Source organism: Dermacentor andersoni, chromosome 9, assembly GCF_023375885.2.
Source record: "Dermacentor andersoni chromosome 9, qqDerAnde1_hic_scaffold, whole genome shotgun sequence".
Classification (NCBI taxonomy): Eukaryota; Metazoa; Arthropoda; class Arachnida; order Ixodida; family Ixodidae; genus Dermacentor; species Dermacentor andersoni.
In genome coordinates this window covers 130723316-130743247 of record NC_092822.1, presented here as the reverse complement: position 1 = coordinate 130743247, position 19932 = coordinate 130723316, and the positions used below count along the sequence as shown (strand labels likewise).

Below are 19932 nucleotides of genomic sequence, written 5' to 3'. Positions count from 1 at the left end.
ATGGCCGTCCATGCTTCGAACTGGGCGAAGTCTCGTCAGCTGTGGGCGTCAGCCTCTCGTCAGAGTGAATTCCCGAACTGTTTCTGATGCTCGATCATGCCGGAAATATTACTGCGAGTTTACGATGCACCATTTGTGCCTCGTGCGTTTATTCTGAGCCGTGATCCGGCGAAGAAACACTGCAGCGAGCATCGCTGACGCCGCGCTTTGCTTCGCCTGAAAACAGGATCCCACGGCGACACACCGCTACAAACATACATCCTGCATGTTTGTGTTCCGTGTTGTTTTATTTCGCTCTCGAGTGAAGTTACGACGAGGAATGTTTGCCAAAGTCTGGTGCCTACTGTTAGCGGCGGGTGTGCTCGTGTTCAGTGTCGCTGCGTTTTTCGCCGGACGGGGTGAAGTGATGGAGCAACACCATATTCAGGAGAAATTAGAAAAGCGTGCGCGCATGAAACAAACCTACGAGTGTGTCAACAGAACATATTTGCAAAAGAAGCCTTCGACGCATAGGTTTGTTGCGTTCAACTTGGCATGAATGATCGTTGTCAGCAGTGAGATAGCCAAACCTCTAGCGGGGGTGCTCGAGTATTGTGTAGAGGCGTCGATTGATTGCTGTCTACCAGTGCTCACTGCACGCGCAAGCTGTAGAATGCGTGTTGTGACACAATCATGCATAAGGTGTGTTGCCAGCGATCGATATGCTTTCCCAAAACGCAGCTCCGCGCTGCTTTTTGGTTCTCGCGATATGTTGCAATTAAAAATTCCTAAGGCAGTATTAAGAGACCGGTAAACAAAAGAAAAAGAAAAAGATACATACGAGAAGGTAGGCACAGGAGCTTGTGAACGTGCTCCTAATACCTCTACCCGCGTCTGTTTGTGAATGTATGCGCGATTGTTTTCTTGCGTTTGTTAATTTTTTTTATTTCCCACATTTGTTTATATTTGAGTATATTTTTAGTTTTCGCGTTTGTGTGTGATTAAGTGCCTGCTTCGATGCGTGTTTGCACTTATTCTTATTGCTGTCCTTGTATTTTATATTAACAATAATTATTGCTAGTTTTCTTTCAGCAATGTCTTTTTACACATTTTCATTAATCCATCTCATTCAACGCACCAACTTCTGTAAACTGCAGGGCTCGATCGCCTTTTCCATCTCATAAAAGCCTTTCTCACTGGTCTAACTCGTCTTCTCAATCTGCCTACTCGCTGCGTTTTCTGTCCTTGCTTCTTGTGCTGTTGCCGCAATGCGATTAGCCAACTTGCACAAAACAAATTTTTATCACCTACGAAAACAGAAAGTTTTACAGATAAATTTTCTTAAAAGCGTCATGTGAGTTTCAGACTAACTTTGCCTCTTACCTCTGTTAATATTTATCCATCAGTGCATGTGGCAGCTCGCCAGAAGTGCGCATGAAAGGGTGCCGTATTGTGAAACAGCACCTTGCTATGTTGTTGCATTTTTCACGCTTCTTAGTAAAAAGATGGTTTCGTTGCCCATCACATACGCTGGTACAAATTTTCAACACGACTAACATGGTGCAGTGGGGTGTGATTTCCTGTCGGACACTTCCATTGTTACAAAGACATTTTTCAGTGAGTGGAGCTCAGTAAAGCAGTGCACTGAGAGCTTTTGCAACTCTCACCATTTATTACTTCACCAATGTAATTGTCTGAATGTGGCCGTTGCTAAGCCGACGGCTTGTGAATTAAAAGATTGCCTCAATAAGGTACATTCAACTTTACTGAGCATATTTTAGTACAAACAATGTTAGCAGAGATATTCAGGGTGAATAATTGTGCTTACATTCCTGTTACATGCCCAGAAAGATAAACAAATGAAACAACGGCTACGACATGACTGCGTTTTCAAATGCAGACTGCAAACTGTGCCTTTCAAGCGTGCCCTCGACTACTCCTATTATTAGCTACCCCAATGAGAATTTAGGCCTCGCTAAGCTAATGACGTTTGATAATTCTTTTCTTATTCGCATGACTTGCCTGAGTCAGATAACCAAAGTTAAGAATGCGACCAAATGAATGTGCTTTTGCATGCAAGCTGCTAAAAGAGGTGGTCAATTTCGCATTGACTACTGCTGCTTCACCTACAATGGCTATGACATGGCTGCGCTTTGAAGTGCAGACTGCTAAAGGTGCCTTTCAAGCGTGCCCTGACTACTCTTATTTCATCACAGGGTCCGTCTTGCTCGATGGTGGCTGCCCAATAGAATATTTTATACCTTCCGACATCGGCATTATTCATCTCAACAGGCTAGGAAGAACAGTAAGGTCAGCACAACTGCCTGGAAGCAGGCCGCATAACAGGCCCATTTCACTCTGCATTGCTTTTATTTGTTCAAGTGGTTTGATGAAATTAACGATGACTCTGTGGTGGAGTAAACCAAGCCGTCTGTGTGTTTTTTGTTATTGCTTGGCTCCATGTATTGGCCTTTAGGGGCATGTAAAGCTGAACGATTGCTCCAACACGACTGCTAATATTTTCCTTTCGACATGCAGACGGCCAACATTGGCGGTCAATTTTGCCTCGGCTGCTGCTACTTCACCATAGGGCCCGTGAACTCCGGAATGGCTGCCCTAGTGAGCACTTTGGACATCACTAAGCCAATGATGTTTTATAATTGTTCTCTTATTCGGATTATTTGCCTGAGCCCGATAACCAAACTAAACGATGCAACCACATGAATGTACTTTAGTGTGCAGGCTCCTAAGAGTGGCTGTCAATTTCGCGTTTACTACTGCTTTTTCGTGTCAAGCTGGACAGTATATGCCCGAATGAGAATTTTGAGCCCCATATAGTTATTCAGGGTTAATAATTGCATTTGCATTCTGATTTTCCAGCATTTAAGCACGTTTCGATGCCAGTACCTAAATTGAGCGTGATCTGGGCAGGAAATTGCTTTTTCAAAATTGAGATTCCATTCAAAGGAATGTGTCAGCAAATGAACAGCTTATTTATTAGAAAGGTCACGGGAGAATGGTTGGCTGCTGCGAACCCACCGGCAAATTTTTGCTAGCCCTAAGAAGGGCTATGTATTTGTTAATAAGAGGCTGCTATGCTTCGTCGAGTGGTTCAAAGCCGGAAAACGTGCCGTCGGAGTCGCTTTATTCGCTGTCATCTTCACCCAATTGGATGATGATCGGTTGGATGTGGTCACTCCCAGACGTATCAAGCCTGAACTTTGCCTGCAGGTCCATCACGTAGTGAATGTTCTTCCTCTAGTCTTCCACCGTTACGTGATTGATCTTTTCCCTCAAGACCTATTCGACCGTGGACAACTTGAAGACTCTGTTGTCCGCAGCGATGCCATTTTTCACCTTTGCCCACATGAGCTTGATAGGAATAAATTCGCAGTAGTACGGTGGGAGCCTGAGTACAATGCAACGGGCCCTCTCAGATACATTGTCTACGATGTAACTCAGACAGCTTACAGATGTTACCAACTCAAGCAGCTGTTTTTTCACCATCCTTTCGCTGTAGATGATATTTTGGAGCCACTCGTGTATTTTTTCCTTCTTCCAAGCTCTCGTCAGCAATTTCTCTTCTCGCCAAGTATGGTAAGGTGCATTGTCCGAAACAATGGTGCTACCAGCTGGCAACTTCTGCAGGACGTCATTAAACTATCCCTCGTAGCTATTGCCGTCAATTTCTTCGCGGTAGTCGCCTCTTCTTTTGGCTTCGGAATAAACTGAAGCAGCCGTCGACGAAGCCATCCTCGCTGTCGATGTGCGTTACAATCAGGCGCTGGCCTTTTCCAGAAGGTTGTTTCAGACCCGTCGACAGGCCCTTTGCTTTGCTGGAGCGTACAGCCGTCCGCGCTTCTGCACCATGGTGTCTGTCCACACGATCGACGGAGCGCGTCCCGCCGTTACCCACGCCTCGCCCAGGAAAAACATATTTTGGCCTTCTGCTCGGAAGCGCTAACCATCAGCGATTTCTACATTCAGCGATCTCCTCCCGGTCGATAAGCAGCAAATTTCGGCTCCTCTTCTCATGCTTTAATCCGATCTCGACAAGCAGGCGACGCACAGTACACCGCTTCAGTGATGGGAAATCCATACTCATCGAGAACTCGTTAGTTATCTTCTCGACCGCCGGTATCTCGTTGCCGCGAAAGAAATCGTGCACACATGACCTGAGCGCACAACGTGAAGCTGTCATACTTGGTGCTGCATCTTCTTTTTCTCCGCATTTCGTGGGCGCTTTCGCGAGGGCATCGACCGTTTGCCACCCGAAATATGCGATGTTTTGACCTCCCTCCTCACCTTGAACACTGCTTTCGCTGACACCGAGCATCTCGACGACAAACTTGGTCGTGTCCTTCATGCTGCGTTCAGGCTCCCTGTTACGCCAATATGTGTAGCAGTGGAGGATCATGTTGCGTGAATCGCTATCTAGGTTCTGGCCACTCTTTTTCTTCTTGTCGAGGCTCTTTGGTGATGTGGACATCGAGGCGACAGAAGGCTCATTCGGCAACAAATGATCGCATTCCGATGTCAGCTCGCTGGGCTCCATTGCATAAAACTCGCATGGATTGCCTTGTGCGAACTCGCGAGATTGCAGGCTTGCAAAAAAAGCGTTAGGGAAAAATTTCGTGAGAACACCAAACCAAAAAATATAAATTTTAAGCAATTTAACACAATGTCAGCTCGCTGGGCTCCATTGCATAAAACTCGCATGGATTGCCTTGTGCGAACTCGCGAGATTCCAGGCTTGCAAAAAAAGCGTTAGGGAAAAATTTCGTGAGAACACCAAACCAAAAAATATAAATTTTAAGCAATTTAACACCAAGAGTACTTCTTTAAAACGATGAATGAAACTTTTTTGTACCTTTCCTGCCTCGACCGCATTCTGGCCCCGGGTTTGTAATGGTGTCATCAATGCATTTTTTTGCATATATTGTTCAATAGCAACTGATTCATTTTAAGCTCGCAAAACGAGTAGTAAATGTGCCGTGTACATGTAAACCAGTGCAAAAGCCATGCAGAGCTGCTCTTTCTACTTTTGTCACTTGCAATTCAGCTAAAGAGCAGACGACGGGCAGCGTTGTAGAAGGCAGGGTGTTATTTTTCTTTCGTGATCCGGCATGTGGTGTAGCCCATGAGAGCTCTACTAAACTACTCATCAAAATACAAAATTATTTATTTATACCGAGAATTGCGGGTTTCAGACGCACGATTTCTTGAGCGGGACTATTTTAGTCGCGGAGGCAATCGGCTGTCGCGCTTGGGTCATGTGGGCGGGACCTCCCCTTTCTTCTAAAGTTGTAACCGACTATCCACCGTTTTTTCGTGCGCGCCGCCATATTGTGAACGCAGTGGCGCCGCCTATGAGCAGCGCCATACTGGCTGGGGTGAAAGCAGTGTTTTGCATGGCAGGTATACGCTCGGCGGTAGGTTCTGGCGTTTGTTTTCGTGGTCGTGCGGTCTGCTTAATACGACGTGCGTCTTCTACGCGGTAAACGGTTCTGTGAGACGTGCTGAAGTTGTTTAAGGCGTCGTGGCCGGAGTTTCTGCTGGCGTTGAGGTGGACGGAACACGCAGCGCGATGTGTGCGCGCATATTTGAACCTACAATCAGCCTCGGAGATCAATTGTGTATTTCTGAATGTTTCATTCACTAATGCGACCTTATTGAAGGATTATCCTCTAGTTCTAAGCTGCGGTTTAGGAGCAATGAAACATACGCGACGGTGTTAACAGCGTGAGTACCATTTTGCTACAATAGGAGCTGTGATGTAATACTTTGACAAGCGTTCAAACTGCTCGCTGCAGGTTACATTGCGTTACTACTTCGTTCGATGGATGAGGTTTCTGGCCCTTTAAAAAAATAATTTTGGCTAGTAATAGCAGCATACCTTACAGTCTGAATTAAGCTTGTTCAGCAAAGGGACTGTTTACGAACTGCGCGAGCGTCCTAAGCAGTGGTAAGTGCTGGATTACCGATATATTCTATATACCGCATGGTCCAAGCATACAGCATCAGTGGTTATACATCATTAAATGTTGTGCGGCGTGACCATGCGAGGTTGTATTGAGGCGTTAGCCCGTTTTCGCTGCTTTTTCGAGAAAGAGGATGATAACCGATTCTTTTTTTCGGTTGCGTTCGTTCCGTTCTCTGCGACGCACTCACACGTATTACGGAAATTTTCTCCACAAAAATAGCAATCGCATTCTTTTCATGCGATGCCTTTCATGTATTGCGGCTTTATACAGACCAAAAAGGCAATGCCGACGCGCAAACCTTATATATGCATGGCGCTGGTTCACCAACCGCAGTGATTGCTGTGTTGAGCAGCGCCATCGGTCTCATGCAGGAAGCTAGCGCAGACATATAGTAATTTCAAGCCTACTAAACTTGAAATGCGTGAGAACGATGCCGGTGCATCACAAATATCTGATACCACCAGCCGCTTAGATATTTCGTGGTTGCGTTAGGCTGGCCGTGCACGAGCATGCGCTCTTATATTTTCTGCTTTACTCCCTACGCCAAGCGATGAGACAGTGAGCTGATTTACCATTTAATGCTTATAGTACAGAGACACCGGCTTTATTTGTTGAATTGAAACCGACATAAGCAAAATAGTTTACAACACATACAAACACCGCGACTGATAATGATCGTACACCGCGGTTGGTTATGCACGTCACATGTTTGCGCCACTAAGATATACTTCCGCATATACTGTAGTTACCGATGCACCGAAAGGCTTCCCTGACGACCATATATGAACGAACATAGCGTAAATATCACAGAGTACGATCTAAAATATCTCGAAATTGTTCCGCGGCACACGACAGCAATACTTTCAAGCAGCGCCACGCCAGATCGCCCAAACCAGAGAGGAGGACAGGCTCGCCGCGCGCTCTACCCTTCTCGCCCGATGAAAAGGTCTATAGGCGTGGTACAGGCCGTTTTGTGAATAACTTCATGGGTGAGGGAATCTTTACCACAAAGACAAATTTCCTCATCTCGATTCGAAGGACGGACAGTGCCACTGTAGCGGCGCGACAACCACCTCCCCAAAGCAGGCGAAGAAGAAGATGGGCTCGCGTGCAGGCAGCGCGAGAATGGAACACGCTGGCGCGCTCGTAAAGAAAGTAGGTAAAGAAAGCCTTGGGAGCTATGCAAAGGGGGAAGGCAGCTGGGGAGGATCAGGTAACAGCAGATTTGTTGAAGGATGGTGGGCAGATTGTTCTAGAGAAACTGGCCACCCTGTATACGCAATGCCTCATGCCTTCGAGCGTACCGGAATCTTGGAAAAACGCTAACATAATCCTAATCCATAAGAAAGGGGACGCCAAGGACTTGAAAAATTATAGACCGATCAGTTTACTGTCCGTTGCCTATAAAGTATTTACTAAGGTAATTGCGAATAGAATCAGGAACACCTTAGACTTCCGTCAAGCAAAGGACCAGGCAGGATTCCGTAAAGGCTACTCAACAACAGACCATATTCACACTATCAATCAGATGATAGAAAAATGTGCGGAATATAACCAACCTTTATATATAGCTTTCATTGATTACGAGAAAGCGTTTGATTCAGTCGAAACCTCAGCAGTCATGGAGGCATTGCGGAATCAGGGTGCAGACTAGCCGTATGTAAAAATACTGAAATATATCTATAGCGGCTCCACAGCCACCGTAGTCCTCCATAAAGAAAGCAACAAACTCCAAATAAAGAAAGGCGTCAGGCTGGGAGATACGATCTCTCCGATGCTATTCACAGAGTGTTTACAGGAGGTATTAAGAGACCTGGATTGGGAAGAATTGGGGATAAGAGTTAATAGAGAATACCTTAGTAACTTGCGATTCGCTGATGATATTGCCTTGCTTAGTAACTCAGGGGATCAACTGCAATGCAGGCTCACTGACCTGGAGAGGAAAAGCCGAAGGGTGGGTTTACAATAGGTAGTGAGGCACTGGAAGTGATAAGGGAATACATCTACTTAGGACAGGTAGTGACTGCGGATCCGGATCATGAGACTGAAATAATCAGAAGAATAAGAATGGGCTGGGGTGCGTTTGGCAGGCATTCTCAGATCATGAACAGCAGGTTGCCATTATCCCTCAAGAGAAAAGTTTATAACAGCTGTGTCTTACCAGTACTCACGTACGGGGCAGAAACCTGGAGGCTTACGAAAAGGGTTCTGCTGAAATTGAGGACGACGCAACGAGCTATGGAAAGAAGAATGATAGGTGTAACGTTAAGGGATAAGAAAAGAGCAGATTGGGTGAGGGAGCAAACGCGAGGTAATGATATCTTGTTGAAATCAAGAAAAAGACATGGGCATGGGCAAGACACGTAATGAGGAGGGAAGATAGCCGATGGTCATTAAGAGTTACGGAATGGATTCCAAGGGAAGGAAAGCGTAGCAGATGGCGGCAGAAAGTTATTTATTTATTTATTTATTTCACAATACTGCAGGCCAATGTGGCCCAAGCAGGAGTGGAATTACAATGAAATGCGAAAAGAACAGCACAGAAATAATTTCCAACAACATTTGCACGACAATATAACTGGGACGGTATTTATCATACACACACGTAAAAGAACAGCACATCAATAATTTACAACAGTACTTGCACCAGAAATAACAGTTTGGCTACGTTGATATTTAAGACAAGTGGAGTTCAAGGGCTTCGTCAAAATTTTCAGCCTGACAAACAAACTCCGGTAGACTGTTCCAATCCGAAACTGTGCGTGGGAAAAAACTCTGCTTAAAAGCCTCTGTTTTGGCAAAAATTGGTTGTAGGGAGTGTTTGTGAGTGTTACGTGTTGGTCTTCTTGCGGTGGACTTTAAATATGGGGGTACCGATATATTTATTTTTCCAGACAAAATATTATGCAAGAATTTTAGTCGACTGATTTTTCTGCGTGCAGCCAGGGTGGGAATGTTATGCGCAATCATGAGCTTAGTTGGAGAATCCAGCCTTTTATATTTATTAAATATAAATCTGATAGCTTTCCTTTGCAGGCGTTCTAAGCAGTGTATATCGTTTTTTGTGTGTGGATCCCATACAACGGATGCGTACTCCAATTTAGGTCTGACAAGGGCATTGTATGCTTGAAGTTTAACATTCACCGTTGCCTTTGTAAGCTTCCTTTTTAAAAAACATAGTTTGCGAAAAGCTGTTGCGCAAACTACAGAGATGTGCGCTCCCCATGTCATATCACTAGAAAGAGTAATTCCTAAATACTTATATTGAGTTACTGCTTGAATGTGAGAGCCATGGATAGTGTAAGTGAACATGCTAGGATTAGTTTTCCGCGTTAAATTTAATAACACTGTTTTGTTAACGTTTAGTTCCATGTCCCATTCTGCGCACCAGCATTCAATGTGGTAGAGCGTTCGCTGTAGTAGCATATGATCTTCATGGCAGGTTATTTCTTTAAACACTATACAATCGTCCGCAAAAAGTTTAATAGACACTGAGTCAGGGATTACTTGAACTAAGTCATTTACATATATGAGAAATAATAATGGCCCCAAAACACTCCCCTGGGGAACACCGGATGTGACGCTGAGCATCCTAGATACACTAGATTTGATTTCAACAAACTGCTGTCTATTAGTTAAATATGCCTCAACCCATTTGATAAGATATAGCGGCAATCCTAGGTTATTTAATTTTCGAAGTAATTTACAGTGCGGAACCTTATCAAATGCTTTAGAAAAATCCAACAGAAGTATATCAATTTGCCCAGAACGATCTAGAGCTGCTAAAAAGTCGTGAATAGTTGTTACCAATTGTGTCGTCGTGGACATTCCCTTCCGAAAGCCGTGTTGGCAAGGAGATAAGACGTTATTATCTGCTAAAAAGCCCTGAATATTGTGAGCCACAATATGCTCTAGTAACTTGCAACAGACAGAAGTTAAAGAGATCGGCCTATAATTAGAAATGATTGACCTATCACCTTTTTTAAAGATGGGGATTACGCGTGCAATTTTCCAGTCATCCGGAAGTTCGCAACTACGCAAGGATGCATTAAAGACCTTCGCCAAGAAATCGCTTATCTGTATAGAATAGCGTTGTAAAAATGTATTTGGGATTTGATCTGGTCCTATACTCTTCCTGGTGCTCAAGTTCCTTAACATAATTAAGACACCTTCCCTTGTGACGATAGGAATGTCCCTATCATCAAGCATAGCGGGTTGGGGTACGTAAGCACTTGATGGAGAGAAAACGCTCTGAAAATATACATTAAAAGCCTGCGATATTATAAAGCCGTCAGTTTCGAATTTCCCGTTCAGTTTAATTTTATTTACCGTTTCATTGCTTTGACCCAGAAATCTCCAAAATTGAGCAGGATCATCTCTAATGAATGCAGGGAGAGTGACGTGATAGTAATATGTCCGCGCTTCATTTACTTTAGTTGCCAAATTTCTTTTCAGTTCATTGAAGTTCTCAGGTATTACGTCTCTACGCTTTCTAAGTCGCTTGAGTCTACGTTTAATATGAATAATCTCCCTAGAGATCCATGGGTTTTTACGGTTCTTACGTACCTTCCGGAATGGGACATATTGTTCAATTGAGAATATGACTGCCTTTTTAAATTGTGCCCATAAGGCATTAACATCATCATGTGTAGTGTGGTTTAGTGCAGTGTCTAAGTAATCTGTGATAGATGTATCATCAGCGCGGTCAAAGTCCTTAATACACACTGAATGAGTACTCGAATGCTCTGCGGACCTTCGATAAGACCAAGAAAAAAACAATAAGCTGTGATCCGACATGCCAGGTTCAGTACTAATAACACCATTTAAAAACATATCACTTACAAAGAATAAGTCCAAGACAGCACTGTTGCGCGTAGGTTCACAGACAATCTGATCAAGGTTCAGAGCTAGCATTGTGTCTAAAATAACATCACTCGATTTAGATTGCCCGTAAACTAATTTATCCCATTTAATAGCTGGAAGGTTGAAATCTCCTGTAATAATCACGTGTCGTGGGTGTTTTAGAAGAAGATGATCGTAAAGTTGTTCGAGAAATGATTCTGACATTTCAGGGGCTTTATAAACAACACAAAGCATAAATGTAACAGCATTAACAGTGACGTTCAGAAACAGGCTTTCGTGATCATTAATCTGGTTTGTCAGACATACATCAATACCGAGTTTAGAAATGACAGCAACTCCTCCGCCACGTGTGCCTCGATCACGCCTGTGTATCTGATAGCCGGGCGGAATAACTTCATCATCGTGTACGCCATCATGCAACCACGTCTCAGTGATAGCAACCACATGAGGGTCGTAAGTCAAAAGCAATATTTCTAGTTTTTCCACTTTGTTCACAATGCTTCTGGCGTTAAAAGAGAGCACACGAAGATTCTTAAGAGTAGACTGTGAAAGCTACGCTCTTGGTGTAGGATCTTTCCCGGATCGGACAACAACACGTGTGTTCGAAACGTCATCCCATGCGTAGAATTGGGAATCGATGCGAAGTTTATCGTTCACTAGTGCGACCTTCTTTCCTTGTTCTTTATCAGCTTTAGCACTTTGCCACAACAGTTTTCGTTTTCTTAATGTTTCGACAGAGAAGTCATTTTGCACGGAAATCTGCGTTCCCTTAAGCTTTTTGCAGTTGCGTAGCACTTCTTGTTTTTCCATATAATTTTGAAAAAACAGGATTACAGGTCGCTTTCCAGGATGTTTTCCCAGGCGATGTATCCGAGCAATAGACAAACACTTTACACCAAGTCTGTCCTCGAACACATCCTTGATTACTTTCTGTCGCAGATCAGCCTCAGTTTCATTTGTTCGGTCATCTATGCCGAAAACCACAAGATTAGATCTCCGACTCCGATCTTCCAGTTCTACAAGTTTAGCCTGTTGCAATACGAGTGTTTGTTGAAGTTTTTCAACAGAATTGCTAAGGATTTCGCAACTGTCTACTTTATGTGCTATTTCACTGACATTTGTTTCAAGGTGGGCCATTCGGGTCGAGAATGCATTGACGGTTTTTTCGGCGTCTTCCAACCGCTTTTTAAGCTCTGCCAGATCATCCCTAATAGCCTTTTGGCCTTGTATCAACGTCTGGAGCATATCAGCATTGGAAGGACCCGGATTCAATTCTACATCGCCACAAAGTAACAATTTGCACACATGATAACACTCGTAGGCTAATGCAATCAAAGTCCGTGGGCACGGCACAACAACAACGCCTCTTTCATCGCTGCGGTATGAGTGAACACAACTAACCTGGAACAATAATACGGGACGCATGGTTAACGCTCCGCTTCCTGCGTTTTCGCCGAGCCCACTGAGGAATCCGTGTTGGAGCTGCTCCTTTATAGGTTCGGGACTGGCCGATGTGACGCATGCGCTGCCGGTATCTTGTAGGATGCCTGACGTCCAACTGATTGCCAAATGGGCGAAGTTTCCGCTTGTTCCACGAGCACGCGCAGCGCAGGTATCATTCTGCGATGTCCAGGAAGCAGTGACGATAGGCAGCAAAGCCATCTGGAACAATAATACGGGACGCATGGTTAACGCTCCGCTTCCTGCGTTTTCGCCGAGCCCACTGAGGAATCCGTGTTGGAGCTGCTCCTTTATAGGTTCGGGACTGGCCGATGTGACGCATGCGCTGCCGGTATCTTGTAGGATGCCTGACGTCCAACTGATTGCCAAATGGGCGAAGTTTCCGCTTGTTCCACGAGCACGCGCAGCGCAGGTATCATTCTGCGATGTCCAGGAAGCAGTGACGATAGGCAGCAAAGCCATCTGGAACAATAATACGGGACGCATGGTTAACGCTCCGCTTCCTGCGTTTTCGCCGAGCCCACAGTTATGTGGGCGGATGAGATTAAGCAGTTTGCAGGGACAACATGGCCGCAATTAGTACATGACCGGGGTAGTTGAAGAAGTATGGAAGAGGCCTTTGCCCTGCAGTGGGCATAACCAGGCTGATGATGATGATGGTGCGCTCGACCTGAGTCGCCACGGTTTTGGTCGCTCCCGAGATCCCGCTGCAGCATGGGTGGCCGGCCTAAATAAACCGTGGCTACCGCGGCTACCTCTTTGCGCCAGCTCCCACACATTGGTGAACCGGACGACAGAGCCCGGTCATGCCAGCGTCAACTCACAATGGTGTGACCCAAACGACCGAGCCCAGCCGTACCAGCGTCAGCACACCGACTCTACCAAGGCGAGTGACATGGCCTGACGCAATGTGGCAGACGTCCCGCGGTTGCAGGCTGTCCGGGAATTCTACATGCAGCGTGTTTATATAGTGTTCTGTACAGCAATGTGACCGCCGTAAGCAGTGTTTTTTTGTGCATCTTCTTTTTATGTCACTTTGCATGCAACTGCCAAAAAAAAGGGGGGGGGGTTGCTCTGTCAAGCTTTTGAAAGACAGCTTTTACTTCCGCCCCCCCGCATCATCACGTATTACGTGATGGTAAAATAAACTTTTTATTATTATTACATGTCGGACATCTGGTTCATTCAGGCGGACAGCCACTTCGTTCTCAACAAGGTTTCAAGCTCCGGCTGCGTCCTAAGCTGCGGTTGACGCCCCCCGGCTCCCCCTTCTACGAGGCTTGCGCGCAACCTTCCTTGCACACTATGTCACCTCATGCGCTCAGTCGCAACCACACTCGCAATTTAAACCGTCGTGTCATTCCGGGTATTGTCGTTCCACATCACCTGCGTCCACCTCTGCCGATCGTCAGCACCCTCTAGCCCCAGCATGAGACCTCTACTCGATTCGTGAGCGTCCTCCCCAGCTCAAATGGAGCTGAGCGACGACTCTTTAAGGAATGCACTGGATCAAACGTAAGCGCTTTCGGTTATTCTACGGTCCACTAGTCTCTTTCTTTGGACGTTCCCGCAAGCTGTCCGGTTTACGTTCGGGGTCACATCACTCATCACCGATACAGGAGTCCTCCTACCGGCTGCACAAGGCGCAAATTTCACTCTCGCAGCTACGGCGACGCCACAAGCACAGCCTTCGCCATGCATTCAGCGACCACCACAACCCTGATCCTATCGGCATTAAAGATTTCACTGAAAGGAGCAGCAGGCGAGCCATCCGATGTTCTGTGCTCAGACTTTCCGCAGGTGCATGGCCTACCGAAGTTTTGCATCAGCAGCTCTGACATCTGGTTTCTTCAGCCCCAGAATCACTTCTACGTTAACAACATCAGTGGCCAGCACTAGCGCTATCTCCACGAAAGTGCCGAGTTGCCAGACGGTTTACATTCGGAGTTCCGACTTGTACAGGCCTGGTGATCTGCAAGAATGTGGGAGGTCGCGATTGCGTACTGCGGCATCACTCTGGTTGCGCCTTGCTCACAACCTAATCTGTCGCTGCTGACTGGTGCATCTCTCTCAGATTGCGTGAACCCGACACTACCAACGCCGACACCATCTCCATACTTCAGCTGGACTTTACCGCTGAACTTCATGTCAGTCACGCTTTGCACTAGGAGGGGGGGGGGGGGGTCATGTAGCAGAGCGACTGTTGCCTCTAAAGCGGGTGAAGACAAAACAGCGCGAGAGCAAAACGCGAGATAAAGCAGCGCGAGACCAAAACAAACTGCCACTCGACCTGAGCAGCCACGGTGTCGGCCGCTCGCGAAATCCCGCTGAACCATGGCTGGCCTGCCTAAATAAACCGTGGATACGGTGGCTACCTCTTCGGGCCGCCTCCCATACCATTAAAAACATCCCATAAAGTGCAGTGTAGTGTCAGTCGGAGTTAGCCAGGCCACCGTAAATAAGAAAACATCAAATTTAGTCTTAAGACGTTCAAAGAACTAACTGATACCGTCTGTTTTATTTTTATTGGTACGAACATTTAGATTACATACAGCGAACTGTTTAGCCAACACTTTGAAAGCATCGGCGAACCAACCTTGGTCACAAGCTTGGCAGCCGGCCTCCTTGGCCATTTTGTGGCAGTTTAAGAAAGAACGGATGTCATTCGTTAGCTAGTCACACGTGTTATCAACAACTTCCCGACAACAGGTCTTTAGCTTATCCGGTGCCTCCGATTTCCTTGCAAAAACTTTTTTTTCTCTCCCTCTAAATGAATTTCATGCCAACTTCTCATTTCCTTGCCACCATAGCAAGAGTAATTGTTTCCTCTGCCGGATTAAGAGTTTCATTTACAAAGATTTAGGTTGAGGTGTTGAAACCAACTGTATTAGCCGAGGGCCTTTCTTTCCTGGCTTTGACGAGAACAGCAGTTCATTTGTAACGTCACACAAAATGTACAACAATGCTCCAACTAGCGTGCTTGCTTATACAAACTCTATGGCAGGTATCCATGTCAGATTTAGCAACAAGCTCCGCAATTGCAGCAGAAATTTTATTTTCACAGTGTCAAATGGCTTGCCCTCATCAGATGCACCCTTAATTTCAAGGTTGTTAGCACAAATATGCTGTTCTAACTCTTGCACTTTCATTTGCAGCGACCCTTTTTCTGAAATGAATTGCTCATTTGTTTTCCGCTTCGTTGCGAATTCCTCGCAGAAGGCCTTTGTTTCTTGGGAGGGCAAGTTGATAATGACACGTGCACTTTATTTTTCATCGGGTGACCGCGTTTCACTGTCGTACAAATGTTATTCGTTAGCGCAGGACACGCCAGCATGAATTGAAAGTGTCTAGAATGTTATAAATGGTTCTATCAGCTATCTGTTTCCACCGAACCTTGTGTCATCTGAATTGCACGTATGCGCGACGCGAATTGTGTAGCACTTTCTCGAAGACACGCGGGCACCAGCAAGTTCTCTGGAACCTTCGATGACTCATGTATAAAAGCCAAGGCGCTTGATCCGCTGAGCAGATTTTGACGATCGCCTATCGTGTTCGCCGCTGTCGCTGAACTTTGAGGTTAACTTGCTTTTGAGGGCACAAGTTCGCCCAACAAAGGTTATTTCCGTCATTCACAGATTTCGCCGCTGCATTATTCACCGTCACTACTATGTGACATCTGGTAGAGGTGCTACTGCGTTCATGTGCAGAACGCTCCCGCAAAGCCGTGATCCAAGCCCGAGCAACGAACACCACGCCAATGCCGCCAAGGACCAGCGATCTAGCCGCAGGCTGCACGGACTGCCCCCTGAACATGGACTTTTGCCTGAGAAGACCAGGAAGTGCACGGACACGACAGCAGCTACGATAAGAACCCCAATGTCGCCAACATCGATCGTGCTGCAGCAGCCCAGGGAGCCACCGACTTGCACGGTTCAATATTTGAGCCCGGAAAGCTGGCAGAAGACGTATGAAAGGGTCGCTACATTCAACAGATGGAGCAGCGACGTGAAGCTGCGCCATGTCTTTTTTGCATTGGAAGAGCCACGAGGACATGATTCGAGAATCGGTAAGCCGCCTTGACGACGTGGGACTTGTTCCGAAGGTGCTTCCTGCAGACATTCACAAGCGTCATGCGCGAAGAGCCGGCCCAGCTCTAATAGAAACCCAGGTGCGGCTGGCCAATGAGATTATCGGGATCTTTACGGAGGAGATGGCTCGTCTTTCCTACCACGCCGACCCGGAAATGTTGGAGGAGAAAAAAGTCCGCCTCCTGATGCGGTGAGTAAAGCAAGTTCTTTTCGCCGGACTGATCCGCAACCCGCCGGAGACCGCAGCTGAGTTTTGACAGACGCATCGACGATTGAGAAAGCTCTGCAAATGCACACAAGACGATATAAGCGCCAAGTGCTGACGCCGCAGTGCAAATGCGGTCGCTGGGCTCGGACGACATCCAAGAGACAATCAGGCCTATTGTGCTCGAAGAACTGCGCAAGATCTTGCCATCGTCGCAACCTCAGGAGGCCTCAGTCACTGACATGGTCAAGAAAGAATTTAGAGGGTCACTAGGAGTTTCCGAAGTGCAGCCCGGATCGGTGCCTCCCGTACCGGAAGCGATGACCTACGTCGCCGGCACGCGCCATCAAGGTCCCCCTGCCCGCCCGCGCCAGGGCCCCGTAACGCAGCAAATCCGTCGTCCGCCGCCGCCATCGACAGTTCGCTCGTCTGTAGCCCAGCGCCGGTACCCAAAGAAGAGAGACGTGTGCAACCCACGGGTACCACTGCGGAGAAGCGGGCCATGTCTACCACTGGTACCCATACAGCGAAATGGGACTACGAGGGTTCGCCGTCAGCACTCCGCGCCTGCAACCGGGTGAACGCCCTCACGATATCGCCGACTACATCGCCGCCACTAAGTGGAACCCTCGACGACCGTCCCGTTCGCTTTCACCAGACCGCTGCCTGTCATAGCAGCGCCGATCATACACGTTCAAGTTCAAGGTCAGGCCATTCCGACTGTGCTCGGCGCATACAACGCTCCAGCGCGTGATGGACAAGCTAGTAGCAGGATAGAAGTGGCATACCTGTCTTGTTTACTTGGATGACGTCATCGCCTTCGCGGGGAAATTTCAACCATCGCGACGGTAATAAAAGCCGTCACGTCAGCAGGGTCCACTCTGAAGCTGGAAAAGTGCCGCTTCACTTACGATGAGCTTGTGTTCATAGGCGACGTCATCAGCAAATCTGGAGTCCGCCCTGACCCGCACAAGACAGCCGCCATCGCAAAGTTCCAGCAGCCCATCGATAAGAAGGCAGTGCGTGGATTCCTTGGCATGTGTGCCTATTGCAGGCGCTTTGTCAAGTACTTTTCACGCATAGCTGAGCCGCTGACACATAACTAAATGCGATTTGGAGTTCAAGTGGGAAATGCAGCAGGCTGACGTGTCTCAAGAACTCAAACGACGCATGCAGTCGACACCGGTACTTGCGCATTTCGACGAGGACGCCGGCAGCGAAATCCAGACTGATGCCAGTAGCCTAGGCCTCGGTACTTCTCTAGTCCAGAGAAAAGATGGACTCCAATGAATTATAGCTTACGCCAGCTAATCGCTGTCAAAAGCGAAAGGTAACAATTCTGCGACCCAATGTGAATGCCTCGCCATCATTTGGGCTACACCAAAATTCCGCCCTTACCTATATGGGAGGCCCTTCAAGATCGTCATCCACCAACACGCGTTTTGTTGACTAGCGAAATTAAAGAACCCTTCAGGACCCCTGGCGCAAAGTATATAGCCTCAAACTGCAAGAATAGAATGTCACTGTAATCTACGAATTCGGACGAAAACACTATGATGTCGACTGCCTGTCTCGCGCTCCCGTAGACTCGCCACCCCAAGATGACCAAGACAAGAACGCTTTCTAGGTACTGTTGGAACCTCAGCGCTGACGCCCGTTGTTGCAAATGGGTCGCAAGCCCCAAGGGTAGCGTTGGCCTGGCGGCCTGGGGCACAACTGGAAGCATCCGAAGGTCCCGGCAAAGCATGAGTCGACTGGTAACAGAACAACTGGTTTATTCTAACATCGCAAAAGAGCGGGCGGTCAGGTCGACCGAAGTGGAGAGACGGGAGAGCACGTAACTCAACGGAAGAAATCGGAGCCTCTCTCTTGGCGTCCGGGGGCAGCTGCTCTTATACTCTCGGCGTCGCGGGCAAGAAGGAAGGTCACGGGTTGAGACCACGTGACGGCGGGGCACGGACAGGCTGAGAGACACGTTGAGACGAGTGTAGTGACGCATCCGCCAATCCGGCGCCGGTCAGACCTCCTCGCTTCACACTTGGGGAGCTCCTCTCCCCGGCTGCCGCGCTTTGACAAGCGTGGGCACACACACACACACGCACACACGAAGACACGTGGCACTGAAACACGCCTGGACGCGCTTGGCGGGGAGGCTTTGCGGCAGCTCCGAACGGGCCAAAATGTCCGCCGCTTTGAACAAAGCCCCGGCGTCCGTTGCATCCGCGCCGGCTATACCGGCGAAACGTAACAGACCGCCCCGCCGGGGGAAGGAGATCCCGATGGTCAGGGGACTGCATCCGCTGTCCGGAGGGATGTCGCTTGATGATGCTCATAACCGAAGTCGGTCGTCCTTCGGCGTTTCTTGAGCGCAGCGCACAGAGAAGGCCTCGTTCTCTCGTTCAGGTTCACACAGGACACTGCAAAGTGACTTCGGGAGAGTTGACATTTTTGTTCTCGTTCCCGGCAAGCATTAGAACTACGCCGAAACTCAACCGCTCAGTCAGCAAGCACGGCACAACCCTCACTAAGCCCTGCCAGGCTCTTGCCCCTTTTATACTACTGCCTAGTTCCTTACAGTAGTTTAGCAGCACTCAGAACGCGTCCACAAATCGGAAAATTGCACTAGAAAGCACATCGTCACTTTGAAACACTACACAAAAGCAATATGTTAAAAATGCTGCCTCAGGAAGAAAAACATCAGTAACAAACAATTTTGAGGCTGATTCCCACGTTAGGGGCTTCGACTTAAGCCATCGGCGTTACCGTTGAGACTCCCCTTTTTGTAACGCACCTCAAAGGAATATTGTTGCAAAGCGAGGCTCCAGCGCAGGAGGCGGCCATTTATGGAAGAGATGGTCTGCAGCCATCGGAGAGGGCAGTGATCCGTCTCGAAGCATGCGAAGCGGTGACCACAGTGAGCGACCGTACACTAGCTCAGCTGGCGAAAACCCCGTAGCCGCATGCGGCGCGGTCCTCAATGCAAACATCACCCCAGGCAGACACAGCTCCCAGTCAGTTTGTTGTGCAAACCACAATGCTCTCAACACGCGCTTCATGACGGAGTGGAGCTTCTCAACGGAATTCGACTGTGGGTGGTACACTGAGCTGTGTAACAGCTTTACCCCACACCTTTCGAGAAAGGCTGTCGTCAAAGGGCTAGCAAACAGTGTGTCCTGATCTGATTGGATTTCCGCAGGAAAACCAACTCGCGCAAATATGGACAGTAGTGCATTGACTATCTCAACTGAGCTGAGTTCTTTAAGCGGCACTGCTTCAGGGAACTTTGTCGCTGGGCAGATCACAGTCAAAATGTGTCTGTACCCCGTGGCTGTTACCGGCAGAGGTCCCACTG

At 47.6% G+C, this 19932-nt stretch overlaps 2 protein-coding genes across 2 annotated transcripts in view; one reads left to right on the top strand and one right to left on the bottom strand.

Annotated features, from left to right (window-relative positions):
• Positions 1–19932, top strand: part of LOC129384484 (uncharacterized) — an 87476-nt gene that overhangs the window by 19405 nt on the left and 48139 nt on the right. The gene's annotated exons all lie outside the window — the stretch shown is intronic.
• Positions 8421–12796, bottom strand: LOC140213265 (uncharacterized). The gene has a single exon (XM_072284396.1). It carries the CDS (start codon positions 12771–12773, stop codon positions 11379–11381), a length of 1395 nt encoding a protein of 464 aa, XP_072140497.1. The 5' UTR covers positions 12774–12796; the 3' UTR covers positions 8421–11378.